Source organism: Sinohyriopsis cumingii, chromosome 1, assembly GCF_028554795.1.
Source record: "Sinohyriopsis cumingii isolate HCF-2022 chromosome 1, ASM2855479v2, whole genome shotgun sequence".
NCBI classification, from domain to species: Eukaryota; Metazoa; Mollusca; class Bivalvia; order Unionida; family Unionidae; genus Sinohyriopsis; species Sinohyriopsis cumingii.
Window position 1 is genome coordinate 57,708,385 of NC_142961.1, and position 22,019 is coordinate 57,730,403.

The following is a 22,019-nucleotide window of genomic DNA, read 5'->3' on the forward strand; positions in this document are numbered from 1 at the left end:
TAAAGAATATTGGAAAAATGTCTTGCGGTGGTTGGGGGGGGGGGGAGCCTGACATTGATGGATAGGAGAGGTTGATGGTTCAGGGAGGTGACCACTATGAAAAGTGGCAATGAATTTAAACGAGTTCACAAGTACATGTAACAGTTGAAATAGCTGAGTTGAGCTGGTGGAGTTCAGAGATGGTTCTGGCAGACAAGGGGTTAACCATAGATTTCTGTGAAAGGTTTCATCTGTACTTTTACTGGAAATTAGGTCTGCAGGGATTAGCTATTTTCATAGGAAGCCTTTGATCAGAAAGAAGACATATGTTCAGGTTTCTTCATCTGAAAGTGCTGCTTATTTTTACATCTAATAGCATAGCATATGTGATACATAATTACACTTGAGACATATGTACTTTATGAAGCTAATTAGAGACTAAAATATTGGTGTAAAACATGCAGAGGTAGACATGGAATATTAGACCTATTTTTACACCTATAGGCAGATGTACTATTATTCTCTTATACAAAGAAGTTAATCAGGAGCTGAGATAATGCTGGTTACAACATCATGTTTATAGATTGCTGTCTGTTAAATTGTTTGAATTTACTCAAGTTTATGTGTGAGGTTTCAAAGTCTTATCTGGGTGGTCCCACAAATGTTTATGGAGAGCAGATTGCACACAATCAGTATTCTTATGTGTCATTCACTAAATAAAAAAATACAGGGTTAGGGAAACAATCTGACTTTAAGGGAGGTTTATTTCAAAGGAGAAAAGATTGTTTACTCAGTAGCACTTGCATTTTTTTGTACCCATACCTCGAGAGAAACATTGAAATACAATTGTAGCATTTCTCATATCCATCCCTCCAGTTGTCATTCCATCCATCCATGTTTTCATAGGTCCATCACACAGTATTGTGAAGCAACTAGTCACATTGTTTTTGATAGATTGCCATGAAACTTGGTAAATATTATTGCCATCACTTGTAGATGTACAGAATTATTGCTGTTATCACTTACAGCTGGTGGTAATGTATAACAGAATATTTTGAATGAAACCAATTTCCCAGATTTCAGTGGATTGCATTTAAACTTAGGAAATTTTATGGTTTTTATTTCAAGATGCAAATACAAACAAATTACTTGAGTTGAGTTTTGTTATTGTCCTTATCATCCTGCAGCTGAATGTACTGTATTGTATGATCGCATCTTGTGAATACAGTGTATGATGGCATCTTGTGAATGCAGTGTATGATGGCATCTTGTGAATGCAGTGTGTGATGGCATCTTGTGCATGCTGTGTATGATGGCATCTTGTGAATGCAGTGTATGATGGCATCTTGTGAATGCTGTATATGATGGCATCTTGTGAATGCTGTGTATGATGGCATCTTGTGAATGCAGTGTATGATGGCATTTTGTGAATGCTGTGTATGATGGCATCTTGTGAATGCTTTGTATGATGGCATCTTGTAAATGCTGTGTGTGATGACATCTTGTGAATGCAGTGTATGCTGGCATCTTGTGAGTGCTGTGTATGATGGCATCTTGTGAATGCTGTGTATGATGGCATCTTGTAAATGCAGTGTATGATGGCATCTTGTGAATGCAGTGTATAATGGCATCTTGTGCATGCTGAGTATGATGGCATCTTTTGAATGCAGTGTATGATGGCATCTTGTGACTGCTGTATATGATGGCATCTTGTGAATGCAGTGTATGATGGCATCTTGTGAATGCAGTGTATGATGGCATTTTGTGAATGCTGTGTATGATGGCATCTTGTGAATGCTTTGTATGATGGCATCTTGTAAATGCTGTGTATGATGGCATCTTGTGAATGCAGTGTATGATGGCATCTTGTGAGTGCAGTGTATGATGGCATCTTGTGAATGCTGTGTATGATGGCATCTTGTAAATGCAGTGTATGATGCCATCTTGTGAATGCAGTGTATGATGGCATCTTGTGAATGCAGTGTATGATGGCATTTTGTGAATGCTGTGTATGATGGCATCTTGTGAATGCTTTGTATGATGGCATCTTGTAAATGCTGTGTATGATGGCATCTTGTGAATGCAGTGTATGATGGCATCTTGTGAGTGCAGTGTATGATGGCATCTTGTGAATGCTGTGTATGATGGCATCTTGTGAATGCAGTGTATGATGGCATCTTGTGAATGCAGTGTATGATGGCATCTTGTGAATGCAGTGTATAACAGAAATGTGTGCATGCACATGGTCCTGTAGTTTGTGATGGATCATTGTGCAACTTGGTACATGCAGGATATTACATTCATCATATTAAGAAATGTGTATTGACAAATCACAGTGTTCCTGCCATTTTTAGCTCTACTGATTGTTTACCACAACCCCTTATGGGATTGGTCTGTTGTTCATTGTCTTGATGCCCATCCTCTTTTTGTCCATTTGCATACATATTTGTTATCACTATAGCTCCTAAACTACTGAGAGAATTGCCATGAAAACTATTGCATTTTCCTCAAGGTCTAGTTAATCCCAAATGAAAATGGCCCAGACATATGTTGAAAGTTCTTGTCATCACAACTCCTCCAGAATTGAAGGTGTGATGTGATTTGGAGTTTTAATGTAGCTTTAACAATTTTTCAATTGAATGTCTTTTAAATATTGCATTTTTTCACTGAAGGAGTCCATACGATGTCTCATTCCTAAATCTGGCAGCTAGTATAGCCTCCATGGAAGCAATCTTCAGAATCGTGTTATTACCGGTACTACTCCTCCGGGGGCCTGAGTGGCCAAGTGGTCTAAAGCGCTCTCCATTATGGATCACTGCCATCTCACCTCTGTCTGCATGGGTTCGAGTCTTGAATTTGGCTAATGTGGGTATGTGAGAAAGTTTGCCAGTAGCTTCTCGTGGGTTGGTGGTTCTTTCCGGGTTTTTTCCCCAGGTTCTTCCTCCACCATTAATACTGGCTGCCATGTATAGCCTATCATGTGCTGAAAAATGGCATTAAACCCAACAACAACAACTACTCCTCCAGAATTGACAGTCATATTGATATAGGGCTTTGAGCACCAAAATTTTTATGATATCTAGTTGGTCCCAAATTAAATTTTTTTCTCCACAGACATTAAATATGGTTTCCATAATGAGCATGTTGAAATCTTGTCACTAATTCTCCTGAATCTTTGACTGTTGATGGTCATTTTGGCATTGGGTTTTCACCAAAAATCTTCTAAAAGTGTCTAGTTTATTCTAAATTAAAATGATGCCAATCTTAGATCCATTATGGTCACCATGGTGGATAATTTAAAAATCATATTGCTCAAGAATATCAGATAGATTCAGCACTAAGTAGTTAACAAGAAGAAATGGTTTTATTTTGAATTTAGGAAACTTGATTTATGCACTAGAGCATCAGTCCCTTCAAGGGACTATTAATTGTTATTTCTGTTTTTTGACTTTTATTTTATGCCAGTATTTTATTTGTTTTTGACGCAGCTAGCTTTGCAGTTTTCAGTGGCTTGATTTGAGCTGATGTATTCCCTTGTGAAACTGATTGTACCTTATGTAAATTAGTGAGACTTCACCAAGCCACTGGTATTTTTAGTACTTTGATTTTTATATAAGATAGTGTTACAAAATACAAAACATATTATGATTGTGGATCTTTGGTTACACACTGAAAATAAATTATTTTGCTTTTTGTCCAAGACTTATCAACATCTGGATATTATCAAATTTGTACAGAATCAGATTTTGGCATACATTTCTTGAGAAGGCTTAAATGTATTCAGGGAAGTTGCTACAAAGGATGCAAGTTTATGAATGGAATGCACAGTATTTGGTCTCTAATTAGCTCAGTGGGTATGTCTTTTTGTTTTGTAAATTGGGGATGGTCTTATAATTGGAAAAAGTTTTCTTAAGGAGAAAATTGCCAAGATCATCAAAATTAACTTATTATTGGAGAATACTAGTAGGATGCATTAGATTTGCATCCAGGAAAGAAGTTTAATAGGACATATGGACTGGCATGCAGGTCAGGGCTAAAATGTTTTTGTTTCTTCTTCTCCATCAAATGAACATTTTAAGGTAAAAACAATCCCAGCCTCTCCAACACCACCATTTACATGGTTTAGGTCAGGAGTCTCAAACATGCTGCACTCAGGTTGCATGCTGCCTACCAATCCCTATTATGTGGCCCGCAAAATGACTTGCATTACAAGGTGTAATGGGAGATAACAAAAGTGGTGTGGCCCTTGGGTCATCAAAAACACCCTCATGCAGCCCTGCAGCTGATTAAAACCAGAATGAACCTAAAGTTGGCCACTAAAACTTTTTGCACATTATAATTTTATCTTATCACAACCCTAGAGTCTTATAATAAGTAATAGAAAAGAGCAAAAACCAAAACATTTGGTAAAATTCAACAAATAATTTATTGCCCTAAAAAACAAAGTGAAAATGTAAAAATAACTTACAGTGTTGCAGATTAAATCCCAAATAATCCTAGAATTTATAACACTAGACATGATGAATAAAGTTCTGACTAAACTTTAGTGGTATTCCAAATAATTTTCAATGCTTGAAGGTGTTGATATTCCTGTAATGGCCTGCAGTCTCAAATATACTGATGTACCAATAGCCTGAATTGCAGTGATAAGCCAAGAGACTTTTGATGAATCACAGTAATATAGTCCAAGTAGTACTTGTTTCAGTTCACTATAATTCCAAGTTAATGGCTCTGTCCAGAATATTATTATAGATGAGCAGATCACATTTTCAGTGAATAAGTAAATTCCAGCCCAAATGAAATACTGAACACAACAATAACACTGATTCTTTTGTCCATTGTCTGTCCATCTGCTAGCACAAATTTGTTATTGGTCTACTTGGTGCTGCTTGGACATCCAGTAGAGCCCCCATGATAATCTTGTTATAGCTTCACCTCCTGAATGGATGGTCATGTTAATATGGGCATTACGCTGAAAGATTTCTTATAATTTCTAGTGTCAGTCTGATATCCAATATGGTCACCATGGCAGTCATCTTGAAAATTTATCACAGCTCCATCTGAACATATTGTTTCACCAGAAGACTTGATATGATACCCAGTTGAAAATTGCACCAATCTGACATCCAGTATGACCATCACGTTGGTCGTCTTGAAAATCTTGTTACCTCATTTCCTTCTGAATGAATGGTCATTATCAATATGAGATTTTCAGAAAGACTTTTTATGATATCTAGATGGTCCTAAAATGAAAATAGTGCCAGTCTGATGTCCCGTATGGCCTTTATAGCAGCCATCTTGTAAATCTTGTTATTGATACTAATAAATGGATGGCCATATCAACATGGGGTTTCATTAAAAGACTTCTTCTGATCTTTAACTGGTACTAAATACAAATGGTGTTAATCTGACATCCAGTATGGCCACCATTGCAGCCATATTGAAAATCTTTTTATCACAACTCCACCTGAACAGAAAGTCATATTGGCATTGCTTTTCACTAAAAAACTTATAATTATGTCCATTTGTACTGTACATGAAAATGGGTTAATTTGTTATCTAATATGGTCACTGCAGCTTGATTCTTGAAAATATTGTTACTGCAGCTTGTCCTGAATGGAAAGTCATATTGACATTGGGTTTTCACCAGAAGCCTTCTTGTATGTCTAGTTGATCCTAATGAAAATGGTGCTGATCTGATGTCTAATATGGCCACCACAGTGGCCATATTGACAATTTTGTTTTTGCTAATCCTCAGGAATGAAAAGTAATATTTCATGATGACTTCTTATTATGCCTTAATGGTGAAATGTTGACATCTGGCATGTTCATCACAGGATCTGATTTGAAAATCTTGTTATCGCTGAAGAATATCAAAGATTGTTTCAATACTCTGCAGTTAATAGGAAGAAATAGTCTTATTTTGGACTCTTTTTCAGCCAGTAGAGCATTAGTCCTTTTGAGAGATTCTTGATTTGCGGAAAGGGTAAAACTATATTTAAATGTGCTAATACCTGCTATTATTGCACAGCTCCCGCTTTACCCACTTTCTACTCGGATGATTTTTGTCTCAGTCTAAATCAAAGAAAGACTCTATTGTCACAAGTAGGCTAAGATATCAGTCTACATCAAAGAAAGATAATATTTTCACCAGTAGACTAAGAAATTTCTAGCATTTCTAGAAATAACACTGTTGGTAGACACCATAAATGAGGTATGTAATGGTAGATTCCATAAATGAGGTATATAATGGTAGACTCCAATAATGTAGATCTGTGTGAAAAGATCTTGTGTCCCTTGACCACACAGTTTGCACCTTGATTTAGTCTTATAGAAATTAGTACTTTGTTAAAGATCACATCTACCCAATGTGGCCCTGACGAAAAACAATCATTTTACTCTAAGAAATAAAAAAAATAAAAAAATTGTTTGACCTAAATAGATTTTAATGCAGGTACCCTCAATATTTCATGCAATTCAACATATAAATATTTTATTATTTTATGCAATTACCTGGTATGTTAATATTTAATGAAGTTACTGTCAGTATTTCATGCAGTAACCTCAGGTGTTCAAATATATCATGCAATGACATGTGACAGCAATATTTGATACATCTACCTGGTATCAATATTTGATGCAGTTTCCCAGTATATCGTTATGTCACATTTTTGATGCAGTTACAAGGTGTCAGGCATTGGGTTGATTAAGATTGTAATCATAATTGGTTGTAATTGATTACAGGGTGAGCTGTTATTGCAAAGGCAGTCCTTAAATCATCGATTTCAGAAGCCCCATAAGCGTAATCATAATCATCCTTCATTGGCAGTATAATCGCATTAACTAAGTACAATCATGATTACATATATATATATCTATCTATCTTCCATCCCCATGAGTAGTACTCTGGTATTGTATTGTACATGCTACACAGCAAAGTGTCCATTTTCATTTACTGCCTTTGGGCTCAGAAATGTAGAAATAGGCTCAATGACCCTCCACCATTTTGTAATATGTGACTAACGGAGACAGTACTGCATTGGATCAGTGGTTTGCCTGCTGGACTGTTCACCAAAACAGTGTGTCTATTATTTTACAAGTAAAAGGGTTTTCTGCAAAAATAGGAGGGGTTTTTTAATTTTGTTTTTACTTCAAAAAGTATTTATTCATTTACTGAATACAGGCAGGTGCTAGCAGCAAAGTTGCGTGGGGGAAATCCCCGGACCCAGTGCCTAATGACGCCACTGGCAAAAGGATTTGACTTCCATTCTACCATTGGCTCAGTGGTTTGTGTGCTGGACTTGTGACCAAAGTGTGTGGATTTCAATCTTATCATTTGATCCGCTAATGTCAGTAACTCTAGTGTGTACTTGGGCAGAGCACTTTATTCCATCATAGTCATTAAATAGCCTACTTGTGTTGCTGTTCTGTTAAACTCCAAACCAAACCATTTTCATTTTGAGGCAAACTGCTTTGTGACTGTCTCTGACTCTCAACAGCAGGCTGTCCGTATCAATTTTCATAACAAAATAGTGTTTGATTATTCACACTGTGCATGTTGCAAATCTTATAGCTAGGTGACTAATTTATCTGGCTGCAATTTGCATATGCATGACTCAACAGAATTGTGAGGATTTATTTATCTTATCCTTGTTTGTGGCTAAAAAGAGCAATATAATTGGATAATTCATTTTCCAGCCTTGCTGAGATGGGATTTATTTGAAGTGTTCGTTAATGACATTGTGGCAGAAGTAGAACCAGCATGAGTCATTGTGCAGCTGCAGATTCATTTGCTTGCCATGCATTTCAGTGGCGCATGAGTGCCAGTGCTGTTTTAATTTAAAAATGAACATGGGGACAACAGTTTTAATAAAGGCAATGGCTCAAGTTTCACTATACAAGAATGTCTTCTGAAAAAAACAAGGTACATGTATGTCTGGTCATTGATAAAGGAAGTATCCTCTAATGCAGGATTCAGCATGGGTCATCAAGAATCTCCTGGTAATCATGGAGTTTCAGGAGATCACAGCTTCTCTACTTGACTTCAGAATGGTTGATTCAAAATGTTGTCACCAATAAATGAAACACCATCTGCATATTCTAATCGCATATTTTGTCACGGGAAAAATTTGAATTATTTGTATACACATATCCTTGCATCTTTCAATTTTGACCTCCCCCCTGAAGTTTGAACCCCCTTAATATAGATCCCTAAGCTCAGAGGGTAAATACTTCCCCAACGGAAAATGTACACTATATATATATATATAGTTATAGGGTGGGAATCTCTTTAGTTTTAATGTTTGAATCGTGGACTACATGTAGGTCACTGGTGGGCAGGATTGACTTTAAGGTCAGTTGCATGTACATGTATATATTTGCCTATTCCTGCCCAGTATAATGTGTATGGTTATATGGTGGCGATCTTAATAGCTTCCACATTTTGGCCTGGGGATGAGTTCCTAGAGGTAGGGTTGGATCCCAGGGTCAGCATGTTGCATGTGGATTATCATGACTCTGTGGTCTTAAACTAAGTACATGTGTAATAGAAAAGAGTTAAAATCAACAAATTTTGTAAAATTCAACAACTAAATATAAAGTGAAAATTTAAAAAGAATATAGAGTATTGCAGATTAATTACCCAAATAGTCCAAAAAGTTCTATCACCAGTTCTAATTAATATTGCTTTAATTAAATTCCAGTTGTATTCCAGATAAGATCCAACAATGAGGGTGTTGATGTGCCTGTAGTGTGGGCACTAATGTAATAATCGCCTGAAGTAGGATAATGTACCGACAGTCTCTTGTACGACATCCTTGTTTGAATTCACAGTAATTCCAAAATAATGTCTCTTGTCCAAGAATATCGTGGAACAGTTTCTTATTCCAGAGAAGAATAATTTGAATAAATAATTTTAGCTCAAATACTGAATGTAACAAATGATTCTGCTTGAAGATCATACAGCACGAATGAGTAATTTCTAGATAAACAAGATTATAAAGTCCTCTCCTTGACCTTGGTCACAATTAGCATTTGGTTAAAAAAAAAAAACTATTACTTAATAGAAACTTCCATTCTAGAACAATCTGTTTCTAGTACTAAACTTTTAATATAGAATGTGGCAAACATTAGGTAGACAAGGTATTTTTATGGGGGAATTCCAATAAGCATGACCCAGACCCCAATAAATATGTTTACTTCTGTTGATAATAATCCTAATATTAAACTCACACTCATGGAGAAAGTTTTGGCTATGTAATATTTGTTTACAAAATAAAAATGTCATCAGTGTCTCAAGTCAGGAACAATGAACTTTACTTTGGACAAGGTCAAGTACAAAGTGAAATTATCCATATCATATCATACAATGATTTTAAAAAAACTAATAAACAATGCAAATTAAATACACACACACACATATATATATATATATATATTATAACAGTATCACGATTGTTATTGCGAGATCATGCAAAGTTGTCAGCATCAGAAAATCTGGATATTACATGACACCAAGTGCCAAGTCATGATCCAAATTTTTTTATGCTGACAAGATGTGATCCATCAGAAAATGATTGTATTGTTTTCCTACTTGTACAGAATGATGATAAAATAATGGTCTATTTTGGATAGAAAATGGAAAGATATGAAATAAACATATATCTTATCAACCACTCCGGTGGCCTAAGTCACTGGTTAGAATGTGTACATAAGATGTTGGAGGTCGCCGGTTTGAACTGGCTGATTCATACCAAACGATGATAAAAATGGTGCTAGCAACTGCCTTGCTTGGTGCTCAGAATGAAGAGGTTGGGACGCATTAGGACTATAAGTCAGCCTGGTGTCAGAATAATGTGACTGGGTGTGACATCATGCTACGTGTCTGAAGCATGATGTCCCATCACTATAAACTGCCGCACTGCAGACATCTTAGAGATACGACTGAAAAATTGTTAATGCTATTATAAAAATCCAAATCACACACACTCACATATTTATTTTATCATGCCCAGTAATGTATTTATGCAGATCTTAATAGTTTCTCTACTATAATTTTGGGGTTTGATGAGAATTTTAAAATATGCTGGCACAAACTATACCCATAGTAGTATCATTTATCCATGTTTTAGGTGTCTTACTTTAATGGGGTGGAAGGAATTTAATTACATGACACAAATGCTTAAGTATGCCTGTGCATACTGTAACAATATTCTGTATAGGCGTTAAGCTTTCACCTTACAGATACACTGTATATGCAGTTTTATGCTTTGATTTGTGCAATCTTATACTGGTTCAAATACATGCACACTTGTACTGAACTGAGAGGCCTTGATTTGCACTAGAGTCTTTACATTTTCTATTATTGAAATTGCACTAAAAAGTGGGTTTGTTTTAGTTGAAGGTTAAATAAGTGGTGCAGTGAGGCTTCTTTGCGTAAGAATAGGTAAAGGACCAGCCAGTTAGTTTTGGGTGGGTGGGGGTGGGCAAAGAGTTAGTTTTAAAGAAACAAGTTCTGATTCCCAAAATGCATATGCATGTAATTTGAAGAAAATATATTTTAGCTTAGAATTGCAGAAAAAAAAACCTAATTATATCCATGTTAGGTGACTAGACTAAATGGTAGAAATGGTGGGGTGGGGGAATTATTTGAATAAAAGGTATTGCTCACATATAGCATGAAAAACTAATTTTATCTGATTTGTAAAAAAAGAAATTAAAGAAGTAATTATATCCATTATATTAATTTTTAAAAATGAATTATCTTGAGGTAAAATTATAATTTTTAAAAATTTTACCGTTAATTGACACTACTTATATAAAGCCAGGATGAAGCTATTAAACCCAGTTACATGAGCATTACCCATTCATCAGTTACAGAAGGCAGCATAAAAGAGAATGTAGTTTTTAAAGTCGATCTTTAATGCAAAAACTAAACATAAATGTTTACAAAGGAGAGCTGGTCCATATTTGATCTCTTCCTGAAGTGTCAATAAAAGCTGAGACAAGAATAACTTTGAAATGCTTGATAATATCATATATATATTTAATGTGTAAACTTAAAAGAACCAAATCAAAATCTAGTTAATTATTTGTCAGTTAAAGGAAAATTAACATGAAGGGCATGTCTAACAAGGAGATGGAGATAGAGTTCAGCAAATATTTATCAGTATTCTAGTAAAAGTATGATTTTGAACCTGACAGGAGGTAAACAGATTATTCCATCACTGTAATCATGTATTCTTTCAATAACAAAGGGGCTAAAAAGAGAGTTAATTAGCATGGAAAGAAAAACAAAAAGTAAGACAATGATTAAAACAACTGAAAAAGCAGAAATAAAATAATAATGGTTACATAAAACAAAACTTTGCCCTGTAAGATAGATACATGTGCAGATATATATCAGATTGTTAACTAGTTCCAAGGCTTCTTTATTAAAATGAGGGCAAATTTTATCTTTCAGTTTTGCTAATCTTAAGACTTCAAATCCAATTAAAGAAAATAATAGCCATTTTAAAAAAAGTCAGGATAAATTATCACAATAGGATTTTATTTCCAATTATCATTGCAACTATTTAGATACAAACAGATATTTATATACCATACGGGTGTTCATTTTGTATCTGACAGTTTATTTTTAATTTGTTCTTGTACTGAGGTATTTAAGGTATATTAGGGTCCAGTTTAAAAGGGGTATATCAAAAGTGGGAAAAATAAGTTCCAACTCTTTGCCAGGGTACTAAAATAGTTTTGCTGAACTCTTGGCCTAAATACAACCTAAAAGTAACCTAGTGATTTGTCAAATGCTGTTTCAGTTTTATATTTACTTAGGAACAAATATTCACAGTTTTGACATTGGTCTTGTTGCTTACCTGCGTTAGTACTGTGCAGTATTCACAGAAAAGAGGTAATTTAAGCATTTCTTTTTGTGCAAATATAAAGGAAGTCACTGTTGTCCTGCTGCAACCTTTTGGTGGTGTTATTTCTGAGCAGGAAATTAAAAAGAAGACAAACATGGAATTCAGATGAAGAAAGAAGTTAAAAATAGAAATATATTTATAAAATATTCTCAATCAATCTAGATCAATTTCAGCATACATTTCCTGCTTTAATAGCAGATTATTTGTTCATGCCCCTCCCCCATCCCCAACCCAGTGACAGACTCATTATTTATTCAAGTTGTTTGAAGTACTGGGACACTGTAACGTCGTTAACTTGATCTATATTTTGATAATAAGTTTTTGAAAACAGTTACTCCTTTGTCCAAGGAATGTATTATTTTGATTACATTTTCTTAAAATAAGTTAGGATTAGTGTCCAAAGAATGTATTATTTTCCAGAGATCTTCAAGTAACCATTGTGCAGGTCATCATCCTTGTGGTACATATATTGATGCAGAATTGTCAATTTTGCAGATTTTCTTTTCATTGTGTAATGCCTTTGAAGTCTGGTTGTAGTGTTCTCTTATTTAATATTTTAACTGTTGTTAAAATCATTGATTTTCCTTGGTTAATGATAAATATTTGTCACTTAGAGAATTTCATTTGACTTAGATATCAATGTAAGCTCAACATTAAAAAGCATCTTAAAGTAATCCAACACATCTTCAAATTGAAATGATTATTTCCACTTCAAAAAGATTACATGACCTCCTTCTCCTATCCCATGAATCTGAAATTTTGAAAACAAACTTGTTTGAATAATTTCATATTGTTCTTGTTGTTCTGGAATAATGCCATTTGTCAGCACATGATCGACTGACTATACATGGCAGCCATTATATAGCTGGTGGAGGAAGAACTGGAAAAGTCCTGTAAAGAACCACTAAATCACAGGAAGCTTCTGGCTAGCTTTCTCATATACCCATGCTTGCAGAGCCTGAGATGCAGATAGGGGCAAGATGTCAGTGATTTGTAAATGAGAGCACCTTAGACCACTTGGCCATTGGGAGCCCAACAGTGTATCTGAACTGTCAAGCATTGGGAAAGCTAATGATTTATCTCTTCACTAGTCTTGTAAAAGATCATGATTATTTCTAGTTCAACAAACAGCTTGTAGGATATGTCCATCATTTTAGAATGATGTATCTTGCAGAACATACTACACTTGTAAAGCTGCTGAGATTACTGCTGTAATTAACAGTCTCAAAGTAGTCTCAGTGATAGTGGACAGTTTCATCTTGCTACAGAAAAAAATCAGTATATTAATTCACTGTGCTCCATGAAAACAGTGATTGATTGTCCTCTACAACAGTATCCTGTAACAAATTTTTCTGTGGAAGAAATATAAAGTCACAGTGCAACAGAATCGTCACAGGGAATCCAGCAGGTATTTAGGATACAAGCAAATTAACCAAGTGCCAAATGTCAGTATAACCCTAACTTTTGCTGATGTTGATGTTGATGGACCAATGACAAATTGTATAATTACATGCATACTGGAAAGTGCGTCATACATTCATTCCATCATCCATATGACTGTCATCATGTGTCATGTAAAATTCTACAAGGTCGTAAGTTAATTCTTATGACGTTTTCAGTTGGCACTCAAAATTAATTACCCAACAGTGAGTAGTTCTCAGTGTTTATATGACTTGCTCTGTTATTGAGTACGTGTGCTTTTTTCTAATCTGGTTAATGGTCAGTGGCCCTCTTCTGATATCAAGAGTGGATGCCCTTGACTGAAAGATAGCAGCTGTATTAATTAGGCATTGGGTAGTTAAAGTTAACTGCCTGCAGTAAACATGTAGTTGTTTAATGTGTTGAATTAATTGTGGTCGATGAAGATTTTGACATTGCAAATTTATCTTCTGCACTTGATGTTGTTGTTGTAGTAGGGTTTAACGCCATTTTTCAGCACACGATAGGCTATACATGGCGGCCAGTATAATTGGTGGAGGAAGAACCCGGGAAAACCCCGGAAAGAACCACCGACCCACAAGAAGCTACTGGCAAGCTTTCTCACATACCCACATTGGCTGAATCCGAGACTCGAACCCACGCAGACAGAGGTGAGATGGCAGTGATCCGTAACGGAGAGCGCGTTAGACCACTCGGCCACTCGGGGCCCTCTTCTACACTTGAAAACAGAGAATTAGGTCAACGGTAGAAATTGTAGGAATTTGTTTAAATAGTTTGTTGAAATATTTGAAGAGTTGAAGTTGTCATTCCATGTTGGAGACCTGACAGTTGTTGTCATACAAGTCTACAGTAACATACCTGCCATAACACATGTCATCCAAAAACAGGATTTTTGACTCGACCCGCACAACATGGTCTTGTTTTGAAAACACATTTTCAGTTATCTTGGCCATCATAGTGGTGTACATTACATGTCTGACGCATGTATAAACAGTAAACAGTCTTGCTCAGAACCAACGTAAAACTACCTTTTGGGCAGTTTATACTGCTGTTCATTTTGAAGTAAATCGCAAGTTACGTTGGTCAGTACTAAGCAACTACTATTTCACACATTTCTTAATTGTCTGAGAATAGCTGTAGGATGATGTCATGTCAAGTCCTTTGAACACTGCTGTAGGCAAATCCATTGGTCTAATTTACATAGGCAAAGTTCATAATGTGGAATATTCCAATTCAATTTACTTTGGTACAGTCATTGAGTCAACGTTATTAGAAATCATTGCCTTGAATGAGAGTGTTTAAGCCATCATTATTAAAGATTGTTGAATGCAGCTGTGATTAAGAAAGTTTGAGTCATCTGCAGATCGAGTCAAGCCCAGGAAAAGTGAATTTCAGAACTCCTGAATGGAATTTAACTTGGTGAAGAACAGCAGCAAGGGGTAGCATTGTAGTTTATGCACACACTGAAAACACCATATTGCAATTAGTCATTCTGGAGTGTAGGACATCAGTTTACTTAGCAGCATGTTTGCCCTTCCCCCAAAGCAGTGCAGATGTAGAAAGATGATCTGCTATGCTGAGAAAAATTCAAGATCTTCAGGGATGTATGAAGAGCAGTACCATCCAGTTTCGGACAAGTGCCAAGATGAACACAAATGACATTTGTATTACCTTCATTCCCACTCCCCATTAAACAACAAATTAAGAAATTATTCCTCTATCAAATGTATTTGAAAAACAGAAACTTGGTATATTTTTGTTTTAGTTAATGTCAGTTTGGTTGTATTTATGAGTTGGGTACATGTGTATGACGATAATATGGGACTTTTTTAAGTCATACACTGTCCCACCTTGCAACCTCAAAAAAAGCCCACTTTTTTAGCCCCCCCTCCAACATAGTCTGGGAATATGACAGGTATGCAGTAAATAGATTATGATCCTGTCAGATGTCATAATATTAACCATAATGAATTGTTTATTGCTGTACAACATTTATTCCATGTCTTAGAGAAATGTATTATATTTAATTTGGTGGTTTATTCCTTCTTTAGCAATGAAGTATTGTTTATTTTTCTACGTTTTACAAATGCACCATTCTTTTCAATTTTACCATTATTTTGTGAAAATGTACTCCACAGAATTACCCATATAGCCAAGTTCTTCACGCTTGTTTGTAGACAACTTAACATGAATGTCATGTACTGTACCGGAAGTGCCGATTGCTAACAACAGTCAGTACCAACATCCTTATGTTTAAAGGGACCTTACTCTTAGATAGCAGTAGTAGTGACCCATTTATTTATCATGGGATGTGCAGCATTTTATATTTTTCTCTTTTGTTCCAGCACCAAAGGTCAGTTCCAGACGGACACAGGGTAAAACATCTTTAAGTGATGATGGTGAGTATAACCATATTACCATATGTATTGCTACTATGTATGTATATGGCATCATTTGTATCCAGATGTAGATTGGCCATTTTATAATGTACAGTCAGATCCAGTTTAACATTATGTAACTTGCCTAAGATTTTAAGAAAATAGCTTGGACACTGCAGTATCTAATAGTATAGCTTGGATTATCTACTTTGGTGTTAGGCCCATCTTGTAAACCTGTTTTATTGACTGGATGTTTTCCCAGAACTTCCTGAATAATAAATGTTTTTTTCTCTTTGCCAAAGGTCATAGAAGTGTCAATGTAGTGATCACATTGCCAGTCTGTTTGCATGTATTTCTCAATGGTTTTGTGATGTTTAACATTTTTTTGCATGGGTGGATAAATATCATGCAGCTTATTACATAGGAACACAATTGATATTAACACATTCGTGTTGATCTAGGTGTTTGAAGATCAAAGGTGAAGATCATTATTAGGTCACATTAGAGTGGAACATTTAATATCCATGTTAAGTTTATCATTCTCATATATCTTTCAAGGCCTTTGAAAGTTCATTGAAAGTTTACTTGCCTGGAGGCTAATAAATTTCAGATTTTTGATCTGTCCATCAAACGTTTTCTCCTTTCCCTGCATAAGCATCCAGTGTAAATGGAAAAATGTTTCCTTTCAGGATTATAATATTTGTTCAAAAAGCATGTTTCCTTTAAATAACTGAATTTTGTCTGTCAAGTGTATGTACAATCCAGAGATAGGAAGAAAGTTACTTAATAGGTGGTATCAGATTTCATCATTCCTAGCAGGTAATTTACATCAGGATATTTGCTTGCCACTCAGAAAATTCACTTGCCCTCAGGGCAACAGGCGGTTGAAATTTCAAAACCATTATTTCAGTACTGTGATTCTCTGGAGTGTTATTTGTATATAATAGTTGATAGGAGATGATTTTAATTTCTTTTCATTTACCCATTGCATTGAGATCCCTGGCCAACAGTGAACTGCTTTGGTTGATGATTTGGGAAGATGGTATGAAAGGAAAAATTAATGTAAACAAACTTTTTAAGTACAATTTTGAGCAGTGATAGTCTTTGGATGTATTTTCTGCCATTAGTCAAAAGACTCTAATGGTTAGCAGAAGCTGATTTAGAGAGGGAAGTAAATACAATAATTATGGAAGAAGGTTACCACCAGACTCAATTATCTTCTGATATCTTGATCACCTTCAAGACCCAAGTTTAATTCGGTAGATTAGTGCCATAACAAGAGTTAACCTTTCTTTATTGGTTGTTGAAGTTGGAATCGTTCTTAGCCTTGACCTTGAGCAAAATTGCTACTGGCACTTGTACAGCAGTTTGCTGGCACCAGTTCAATTAAGAAGAGAAGTTGTAATTGGTGCTCCAACTTCAAAGTTTATTATGGTACTAATATCTGTCTACAAGAGGTTTTTCTAAGGATTCTCATTGAGTGTTCATATCAGTCAGGGAGTTCAAGAGTACAGGTACAAATAAAATGTCCATGCTTCATGTACTTTGACTGGCGACTGCTCTGGTGGCCTAGTGGTTAGAGCGTCCGCCTTGGATGCGGGCGGTCATGGGTTCAATCCCCGGCCATGTCATATCAAAGACTTACAAAAATGGTATTAACAGCTGCCTTGCTTGGTGCTCAGCATTAAGTGGTTAGTGTTAGGACTGGTTGGCCTGGTGTCAGGATAATGTGATTGGGTGGGACATCATGCTACATGTCTGCGGCATGATGCCACAGTGCTAGACATCACTATAAACTGTCACACTGCAGACATCGTAGCAATATAACTGAATTTTTTTTTTAAGCTATGTTAAAAATCCAAATCACACACACACACACACACCCCTTGACCGTCCATAAAGTGAAATAGCATAAAAATTACAAGATGTAAAATAATATTCAAGTTAATCAAGTTTCAGAAACAGCACAAACATGGTCATAGATGTCTTAAATTGCAAGCTATGAATATTGTTCTTTGTTGTAATCATTTTTATATGTATCAACCACAACAAGTTTTCCTTACATGAGAACCAGGCAATAAAAATATTCACTTTTTGTAATAATAGTAGGTATGAAATGAGTATAGTTTGGGCCGGTACAAGAGTCTCATGCATGCCATGAAAGGTTATGGCTAGCACAAGAGTCTCATGCATGACAGGTTATGGCTATCACAAGAGTCTCATGCATGACAGGTTATGGCTAGCATAAGAGTCTCATGCATGACAGGTTAGGGCTAGCACAAGAGTCTCATGCATGCCATTGCAGGTTAAGGCCAGCTCAAGTCTTATGTATGCCATGACAGGTTAGAGACACCACAACAGTCTCATGCATGCCATGACAGGTTAAGGCCAACACTGCAGTCTTATGCATGCCATGACAGGTTAGAGACACCATAACAGTCTAATGCATGCCATAACAGGTTAAGGCCAACACTGCAGTCTTATGCATGCCATGACAGGTTAGAGACAGCACAACAGTCGCATGCATGTCATGGCAGGTAGGAGCCAGCACTGCATTCTTATGCATGCCATGACAGGTTAGGGCCAGCATTGCAGTCTTTATGCATGTCATAACAGAAGTCTCATGCTTGCTGTGACAGGTTAGGACCAGCACTGCAGTCTTATGCATGCCATGACAGGTTAAGGCCAGCACAAGTCTCATGCTTGCCATGACAGGTTAGGACCAGCACTGCAGTCTTATGCATGCCATGACAGGCTACGGCCAGCACTGTAGTCTTATGCATGCCATAGCAGGTTAGAACCAGCAATGCAACCTTATGCCATGTCATGACAGGTTAGGACCAGCACTGCAGTGTGTTGCATGCCATGACAGATTAGGGCCAGCACAACAGTCTTATGCATGCCATGACAGCTTATGCCCAGCTCTAGTCTTATGTATTCTATGACAGCTTATGCCCAGCTCTACAGTCTTATGTATGCCATGACAGGTTAACCCTGGGTAGCAGCAGATTAAGCATGGCTATGTGTTGTTGAGTTAGATGATCAACATCTATGCTAAATTTCAAAATTACTTAGTTTTGAACCATTGCAGTATTAGGCCAGAACTTTACCTTTAAACATTCTGAACAGAATTATTCAGGAGTTACCTAGGGATAGCTTGCTTTAGTTGGCTGACATGTACAGTATTTGAAAGTAAAATGTTTAATTAATGGCCTGTTAAGGGACACAAAATTGACTATACAAAATGTAGCATGTGTAGGAACTAAAATTGAGATTTCTTCCTTGGAACTTTTAAAACTTGCAGTAGGATGGTCCATTATAAGGCTTAACACTTCAATTGATTAAGTTTTATGGTCAGTCAGGGGACACCAGAACAAACTATACTTACCAGTAGCTTGTGCAAGGACTAAGTAGGAATTGTCTCTCTCACAACTTCTAAACCTTGCATCAAGATTGTCCATTAAAGACTCATGGTACTAATTCATTTCTCATAGTAAGCCTATGCAAACACCATGACATGAAAAATTCAATAACTTTAAATGTCTGAGTGCTCATAATCAAACTTATATTTATCAGTGTAGACACATCCTTGATGATGGCTTCCATTTAGAGAAAACTATACGAGTCCCTGCATTTTCAGGATGTACATGTACTGTTAGGTGCTGTTATCAGTAATGAGTCTTTCAAATCCAAATCTGTAAAGGGGCTGAAATTCAATTAGTAAAACAATGTCTGTTGTTGTTTTTTTCTTAAGTTGAAACTAAGATATGCTCTCAAAAGATTATTTTTCTAAAAATCTTACTTATCAACCATCCCTGGATATCATTAGTACTGTGAGTCCTATATGCATTCTTGATTTACTTGAGACCATTGAGTAGTTCAATGCACGAGGCAGTGCACATAGTTCTGTGTGTCAACGATTTCATTAGTGAATATTACAAATTATATTGCAATTCATTTACATCCAGGACAACAATGGCACATTTCAGGTAACATTTAAATATTTGAGCTTCTTCATATCAGAAAATCAGAAAAAATATTAAAATAAATCTAATCAAAATAAACATCTATTCAAGAGTTCATCATCATCATCATCATCATCATCATCGGTCCCGTAATCTGGTCGACCGTTGGGGCACTGCACAAGACCAAACAACCAGCTTCCTCCATTCCTCTCAATTTTCCATCTCTCTCAGTGAGTCACTCAATGTCAAGCCAGTCCACTCTCGAATGTTATCTTCCCAACCTCTTTCTTTGCCTGCCTCTCTTCTTCCTTGTACAGTGCCTTGGAGGACTGTCTTGGCAACTCCTGATAATCGTGAGACATGCCCTTACCACTGCAGTTTATGTTTTTTCACTGTGATCAGGAAGTCATCATGAGGCCCAATGGCTTATCTTATCCTTTGCCATATTTCTTCATTGGTGACATGGTCTTTGTATGTGATACCGAGGATCTTTTGGAAACATTTCATATCTGTTTTCCTGTATCCTTTTCTCTTTTTATCTCGAAACATTTTAAGATTGCAATATATTATCAGCCTTGTTGTATTATGCGATAAATGAGCAAAATGTCAAGGTCGCCATCTTTATGTGCACGGATTCCTACAGAAAAGGAGATTTAAATTAAAGAAAGTACCTGAAATTCTCACAGAATATGTATAATTTAAAACTAATTTAAGGTAGGCATAAGCTAATTAAAATTAAAAATATAAAGTTAAAAAACATCCACTGAATGAAACTGGTGGGATCTCAAAGTCATTAGGGCTCCCCCCCCCCTTATATGGCAACAGTTGCCATATCTGAATGTCTTAAATATACCACTGAAATTCACTCAGAAGTATACACAAGTTATTAATTTTGCTTGTTATCCACATATAGAATCATAATTTTGCAATTATAGTAAAATCAATTGTACATGAATAGGTGGAACCATGGTATATGTTCATTTCTTTAGGATTGGTGGTACTAATTAATTTCCCATATAATACCTATACAAACACCATGATATTAAAAGTTCAACAACTTCAAATTTCTGAGTGCTCATGATCAAACTTTTATCAGTAAAGAGACTTCACTGATGACAGCTTCTGTCTAGAGAAAACCATACAACCTGTTGCATTTTCTGGTTCTACATGAGTTTGAAACATGTGATTTCATGAGTCTTTCCTGTTTTTTGTTGCTGACCCTAAAAAAAAGAAGTACCAAAATTGATTTTGTGTATCTGAGTTTGGTGATTTATCCCAGTACTTGAAGTACTTAGCACATTATATAGTGCTTTAAAAAATACTTACCTACTTACCCTAATTTTAAAACTGGTGTAATAGGAAACATGCATTTTATTTTTGGCCTTATTGTACACTATAGAGGCATACAGAGAATCATTGATAGTTATTGTACACTGTTGAGTCTGACAGAGAGAATCAGTGAAGGTTAATGTACTCTGTAGAGGATGACAGAATCACTGATGGTTATTGTACACTGTAGAGGCTGACAGAGAATCAGTGATAGTTACTGTACTCTGTAGAGGCTGACACAGAGAATCAGTGATAGTTAATTTACACTCAGTAGAGGCTGACAGAATCAGTGTTTGTTAATGTACACTGTAGAGACTGACAGAGAGAATCAGTGATAGTTAATGTACACTGTAGAGGCTGACAAAATCAATGATCATTGATGTACTCTGTAGAGGCTGATAGAATCACGGTTATAGTACACTGTAGAGGCTAACAGAATCAATGATAGTTAATGTACTGTTCAGGCTGATAGAATCAACGATTGTTGATGTACACTGTAGATGCTGACAGAGAATCACTGTTATTGTACACTGTAGAGGCTGAGAGAGAATCACAGTTATTGTACACTGTAGAGGCTGACAGAATCACTGTTATTGTACACTGTAGAGGCTGACAGAATCAGTGATAGTTATTGTACACTGTAAAGGCTGACAGAATCGCTGTTATTGAACACTGTAGAGGCTGACAGAATCACTGTTATTGTACACTGTAGAGGCTGACAGAAAATCACTGTTATTATACACTGTAGAGGCTGACAGATCACTGTTATTGTACACTGTAGAGGCTGACAAAATGAATGATAGGTAATGTACTGTATTGGGTAACAGAGAATCAGACTGTTAGTTAATGTACACTATAGAGGTTGACAGAAAATCAATGATAGTTAATGAACACTGTAGAGGTTGACAGAGAATCAGTGATAATGTACACTGTAGAGTCTGACAGAATCACTGATCACTACTGGTATTGTACACTGTAGCAGCTGACAGACTCACTGATAGTTAATGTAT

The 22,019-nt window shown here is 36.1% G+C and overlaps 1 protein-coding gene across 1 annotated transcript in view; it reads left to right on the plus strand.

Moving 5' to 3' along the window:
- LOC149806925 (phosphatidylinositol 3-kinase regulatory subunit alpha-like) overlaps window positions 1-22,019 on the plus strand; it is a 393,140-nt gene that overhangs the window by 64,832 nt on the left and 306,289 nt on the right. The window contains exon 3 of the mRNA XM_089959790.1: window positions 15,683-15,736. Coding sequence (XP_089815916.1) covers window positions 15,683-15,736 — 54 coding nt within the window. The remainder of the gene's footprint in view (window positions 1-15,682; window positions 15,737-22,019) is intronic.